The sequence below is a fragment of the Lycium barbarum genome, chromosome 9 (genome assembly GCF_019175385.1).
Source record: "Lycium barbarum isolate Lr01 chromosome 9, ASM1917538v2, whole genome shotgun sequence".
Taxonomy (NCBI): Eukaryota; Viridiplantae; Streptophyta; class Magnoliopsida; order Solanales; family Solanaceae; genus Lycium; species Lycium barbarum.
This window is the reverse complement of record NC_083345.1, coordinates 1,336,196-1,342,729: the sequence shown is the minus strand read 5'-3', so window position 1 is coordinate 1,342,729 and position 6,534 is coordinate 1,336,196. Positions and strand designations below refer to the sequence as shown.

General features: G+C 34.7%; 1 protein-coding gene across 1 annotated transcript; it reads left to right on the top strand.

Moving 5' to 3' along the window:
* The first annotated feature begins 2,142 nt into the window (after positions 1–2,142).
* Positions 2,143–6,187, top strand: LOC132610338 (uncharacterized). Its single transcript, XM_060324638.1, has 6 exons — positions 2,143–3,772; positions 3,864–4,410; positions 4,497–4,811; positions 4,897–5,002; positions 5,087–5,713; positions 6,041–6,187. The coding sequence occupies exons 1-6, from the start codon at positions 2,143–2,145 to the stop codon at positions 6,185–6,187; spliced, it is 3,372 nt and encodes a 1,123-aa protein (XP_060180621.1).
* The last annotated feature ends 347 nt before the right edge of the window (positions 6,188–6,534 follow it).

Sequence of the window (6,534 nt, the reverse complement as noted above, 5' to 3'; positions counted from 1 at the left end):
AGGGTTGAAGGTTGTCCCCATGGTTTCCACCAGAAAATCACCCCTCCTTAATTTCTGTTTCTCAATTCCTTCGTCTTTTTATCACGTAAGTAATCTGTATTTGTGATTATGTTTACAAGCTACTGAATTTAAGCATATATGTTTATACGTGTTATCTAATGAAATTTAAAATTGAATTCCCTCAATCTCCATTATGTGTCATAATTTCTTTTTTAATCTGTTCCAAAAAAGAAAAATATCATACTTTCTCATCTAGAAATAATTTAATCTTAAATTTATAATCCAAATACCCAAACACTTGAGGCAATTTGGTGTTTTGGGTTTTATATATTTGGAGTTGATCCTTTTTATCGTAGAAGTATAGTTGGAGATTTTTTATAGAAAAAGTGAGAAGTATAGCTGGTGCTTCCCTTTTTCCATGACTTGTTAGATTTATTGATTTTGAACCATCTTAGTTTGAGTGGTTGATTTTTTTGTAAGTTGACAATTTCTTTAGGAAATTTTGAATTATATGATGGATTGTTATATGCTATGATCAGGGACAGTTGGGAGGTTGTCTAGTTTTGGTATTCTGAGATGTGACGGAAAGATCTTTCCTTTCACTGAGTCAATCTCTTTATCTGTAACGTGGCTTTTAATCTTGTTTGAACAATTTAGAAGTTGGCATCTAACGGAAAATGGTTTGCAGTTTTCATTTTGAACGTGTTCCATTATGCAATTGGTAAAAATGTTACCAGAGGTGGTGGATAGGGAATGATTGGCATAAAAGTTTTAGTAGTAAAAGTGAAAAGTTAGTTTCTTTTGGCTTTAGTACCGTAAAAGCCGGAGGCATTCTGGAGAAACAATTTCCTTCATATTTGAATGTGAGAACCCTCTAACTGATGTGTTTGTAACATAGGATCTTATGTCCATTTTTACCTAAGTATAGTGAAAGGAATGTGTTTTACGGGATCTTTATTCTCCTTCACCTTTTTTTATCTTCGTCATCAAATATTTTGCTTCCAGGTACCCAAACACTTGAGGCGATTTATGATTTTGTACAAGTAAAGTTTTTCTGTGTTTGCTAAGTGATATTTCTAGTACTTAGTTGCGTTTGATTTGGTTAACTAGAACTAGGAGTCGTCTGGTCCAGTTTGTCCTAGTTGAGGTACATAATTCTCACTTGGTAATATAGTTCAGATTTACAAAAAAAAAAAAAAAAAAAAAAAAAAAAAAAAAAAAAAAAAAACCTGCTGTTTAATTTGTTTTTTTTTTTTAAAATATTGCAGGTTTTGACTTGTAAATTACATAGAGATAACATTTGATCTCTTAGTCCTAGGTAGCAAAGTTTTTTCGTGTAAATCTATAGTACAATTTAACCGACTCCAACTGCTAAGGTAAACGATTCTTTGAATTGTGAGTTGAACTAAACCGACAACTTGTTTTTCTTGTGAATGCTTGGTTTCTGGTTTTTCTTGCTAATTCTTATTATGATAGAAGGTAATTTATTCGAATCTCCAAATGTATCTCATTCCCTGGTTAACTATATGAAAGGAAAAAAAAACATATTTGTTTGATGCTTTTAGTAGAGGGAAAAAGCATGTATATGTTGTATTGGGACTGTTTGGTGAATTTACAGTTGAAAACTGAAGTACTCATCTGTTTTGAGTAATTTAAATTGAAATTTGGAAGCTTTAAATATGTTGATATCAAAAAGCTAAAATTTTCCTGTTGGAGCTACAAAACTAGTTGTTGTTTCAGTAATTTCTCCCCTATTTGAGAAGGAATATCTTGGATTAAAAATATTGGAATCTATTATGGCTTGAAGAATCCTCAGTTAGATTTTTTAATAACTTTCTCGGGTTTAAACTAAGCTTCATTTACTGGTACAAATCTCCCATTTTAGTGTGACTCGGAAAGGAAATGTTTAATGGAACCTTTCTGACTTTTCCTTCTATTTTGGAATAAATCACTATTTGGATATAAATAGAATTAAATTTCTGTTTGATAGTTTTAATTGTTAAAATGATATCTTTGAGCATTACCTATTAATAAGATGAACATTTTATTTGAACGACATTTTTTATTAATTTTTCCCTTTTCTACTAACGTATTTTTAGCTCTTACAGTAATTGCAGCAAAGAAAAGAATATCTTGAATGTCATGGATAATTCTAGAAATAAAAACTGGATTAATTGTGATAGACTAAGTAAAGAATACTTGGATGGAGTAGATGATTTTATAAAGCATGCCTTTTCTGGAAAACAAGATGGAGAAAAAATTGCATGTCCTTGTACGAAATGTGTGCTTATTTATCAAGCAAATCGGGCTACCGCATATGATCATCTTGTGGTTAATGGTATCATGCCATCGTATGATACTTGGTTTTGTCATAGGGAGCCTTTAAAGGGATCAAACAATACTAAAGGAAACAACCGCAGCCAATCAACTTTGAGGGGCGATGACATGAGAAAAATGATACATGATGCCTTTGGAGGCTCTACACAGTTCATGGATAGTGAGGTAAGTGAAAGGGGCGATATGGAGCCAAATCTACAAGAAAATACTGCTCATCCATCTGGATATGAACCTCATATAGAGATGGATAAGTTTGAACGGCTCATGAAGGAGGAAAATGAAGAACTATATCCTGGATGCAAGAAGTTTAGCAAACTTTCCTTTTTGCTGCATATCTATCGTACAAAATGCATGTTCAAATGGTCAAATGAATCTTTTAATGCTCTACTTGGACTATTGAAGGATGAGCTGCCTGAAGGGGAAAAATTGCCTCCTTCTTTCTATGAGACTAAAAAGATAGTTGAAGGCTTGGGCTTAAAGTATGAAAAGATTCATGCTTGTCCTAATGATTGCATGCTTTTTAGGAAAGAGTTTGCTAGCAAGGATGTTAATGAATGCAAAATTTGTGGGGCCTCTAGATGGAAAAATAATACTAGAAAAATTCCAGCCAAGGTCCTTAGGTATTTTCCTTTAAAACCAAGGCTGCAAAGATTGTTTATGTCTTCAGAAACTTCTAAAGCAATGCGATGGCATCATGAAGAGCGCAGCAAAGATGGAGTTCTTCGGCATCCTGCAGATTCTGAAGCTTGGAAAAGTTTAGATAATAAATATCCCGAATTTGCTGAAGATCCTCGCAATGTCCGGCTGGGATTAGCTTCTGATGGGTTTAATCCATTTGGCACAATGCGAACTGTTCATAGCACATGGCCAGTGATTTTAATGCCATATAATCTTCCACCATGGATGTGCATGAAGCAAGAGTTCTTCATTCTATCCTTACTTATTCCTAGACCAAAAGCGCCTGGCAATAATATTGATGTCTTCTTGCAACCTTTAATAGAAGAGTTAAATGAATTATGGGATGTCGGGGTAGAAACATATGATGCCTCTACTAAGGAGATATTTCAAATGCGAGCAGTTCTCATGTGGACTATAAATGATTTTCCAGCATATGGTACTCTCTCTGGATGGAGCACTTATGGTCGGCTTGCATGCCCTTCTTGCAACATAAACACTCAATATAAATGGCTCAAACATGGCAGAAAGTTTTGTTACATGGGGCATCGACGTTTCTTGAAGTCAGGTCACAAATATCGGAATGATGCAAAATCTTTTGATGGGACTAAAGAAACAAGACCTGCACCTTGTGCAGTATCTGCGTCACTAGTGTTGAATCAAGTTAAAGATATAAAGTTTACTCTCGGCCAATCGAGTGAAGGCGTAAGTGGGGTGATGAAAAACACATGGAAAAAGAGGAGCATTTTTTTCGATCTTCGTTATTGGGAGTATAACTTGGTGCGCCACAATCTCGATGTGATGCACATAGAAAAAAAATGTGTGTGATAACTTAATTTATACACTATTAGATGTTAGTAAAAAGTCTAAAGACAACTTAGAAGCTCGATTGGACTTGAAGGATATGAAAATAAGACCAAGCTTATGGCCTCAATATCGAGCTAGTGGGAGGGCTTATCTTCCTCCTGCTTATTTTACAATGACTCCCAATGAAAAGGAGTTGTTTTATGAAGTACTACAAAATGCCAGGTTTCCACATGGCTATGCGTCTAATATCTCACGTTGGATTCGTAAACGAAAGTTATCTGGGCTAAAAACTCATGATTGCCATGTTATAATGCAAGAACTTCTTCCTCTTGCCTTGCGGAGATCAACAGATAAAAGAATCAGTTCCGTTTTAATTGAACTATGCACATTCTTTCGTGTTCTGTGTAGCAAAGTGCTAAAACTAGAAGAGTTAAATTTACTTGAAGAAAAAATTCCAGAAACATTGTCTACTATGGAGAAACTCTTTCCCCCGGGATTCTTTACCGTTATGGTACACTTGCTTACTCACTTGGCAGCTAAGGCTAGACTGGCGGGGCCAGTACATTATCGTTGGATGTACCCAATTGAGAGGTATGAAGAATGTCATTGATCTTTATTATATTTTTTAGTAGTTAAATATTATAATATCAAACTAATAACATTACTTTATTCCATAGGTACTTGGGTACTTTAAAATCATATGTTCGTAATCGTGCATGCCCAAAAGGTTCAATAGCAGAAGCATACATAGCAAATGAGTGTATGGCATTTTGCTCACGATATTTGGAGGGTGGAGATTCAAGGTCTTATAGTTCAAGAAAATGCGATGATGAGATTGAGCATGAGACTAATAAAAAGGAATGTCTTTTTCCTATTGTTGGGGAGTCATACGGTGAAGTAGATGTATTTGAGTTGGATGAGAAAACATGGTTGCAAGCGCATCGGCATGTGCTTTTCAATTGCGAGTCAGAGGTGGTTGAGAATTATAAGAAGTAAGTGTTATACTAATCTATTATTAAATATATGTATATTAATTTATTTGATAGCAAAATTGATATATGTGAGTTACATGAATAGTGAGCATATTGCTGAAATCAAGAGATCACATTGTAAGCGCCATTTGAAACCACGTGACCTTGATCTTATACATTTTGATACATTTCATGAGTGGTTCAAGGACAAAGTAAGTAGTAGGACTAAGTCATTGGTTATGTTAAATTATTGTCCCTGTACTTATATCCGCATTTGTATCTTTCTATTTGGTTAGGTAGAAGAGTTGGAGGTGACATCTAACATTTTGAAGGATGTTAAATTCCTCGCAAAAGGGCCGACTAAAATTGCTAAAAGATTCAACGCGTTTGATGTAAATAATGGGTATCGATTCCGAACAAAACAAAGTGAAGAGTTCAAGGAGACACAAAATAGTGGTGTTATGGTCATTTCGAAGACTGAAAGTTATGCAAGTACAGGTGGCAATGCTCCAAAGTCTGCAAATATCACATATTATGGTAGGGTGAATGATATTTTGGAGTTAAATTACTATGAAGAATTTAAGGTTGTCTTATTTAAGTGTGATTGGGTTGATGTAACCAAGGGTAGAGGAGTGATGGAAGATGACTTGGGTTTCACACTTGTGAATTTCTCACGTGTGGCAGACTCTGGTGATCGAGAACGTCATGAGCCTTTTATTTTTGCAGAACAAGCTCAACAGGTAATATTTGTGCAAGATCCTCAAGATCATGAATGGTTTGTCCCTAGGTTAATTAAACCTCGAGACGTTTTTGATATGGGAGAGGAAAATAGTATGCAATTTGATTCATCAATGCAGTGTGATGCCACTGACTTGGCTCTCTTAGAAAATGCTCGTGTTCCAGAGTATGAGGAAAATGATTGGGTAAGAAGTGGTGTCAACGGGATAGTAATTGATACGGACATACATTCTCAAGCTAATGAGGGAGGAAATGACATTGAAAATGAAAGTTACTCTGAATAAGATATGTGGTACTTATAAAATCTATTTTCTTGAAAGTGTTATCAAATAACTTTAGGGATTTGTTTCTTTTAATATAGAAATTTAAATAAAATATCCTTTTTGCTTTCAATATAAATCATTTTATAGAAGATGTATTTTAGTCAGCTATGGATTTTCAATGTTTCTGTTGGTTGATTATTGAATGTTTTCATTCTATGTGCTTGCTTTTAATTATATTTTTTGTTGTAGCCCTTGGATTGTGTGATGCTACAGTGTTCTTATGAACAGGACAATTTTTCCCCTGGTGCATCATTATCTGTTATCTCTAGAACTATCTTTGTCGCAAAGATTTGTTTGTGTGCACAAATAGCTATTTATGTGTTTTTCACAGCTTGAGAAGAAACTATGCAAACTAGACGTAGCAACAGACTGGAAATTCAACAACAGGAAGATGAAGCCGTGTGACATTATATTGAGAAATTGATGGATGATCAAAACCACTCTGCAGCCCAACCTTATATTGAGCATGGATAATTGGAACAACTCTGAGGCCCAATCATATGATGGTCAATCTAATGAGTTGAATAGTTCTTCTGGTGGCACTGAGGTTCAACATTATGATGATTCAGGTAATACTTTTTCTCTGGTTAATTAATCTGTCATATAAGAACTTCAGATTCAGCTCTCTAGTCCATTCTGTGTTTGAAACAAGGCCATGAGATTGTTGTTTATTTGATTTTACA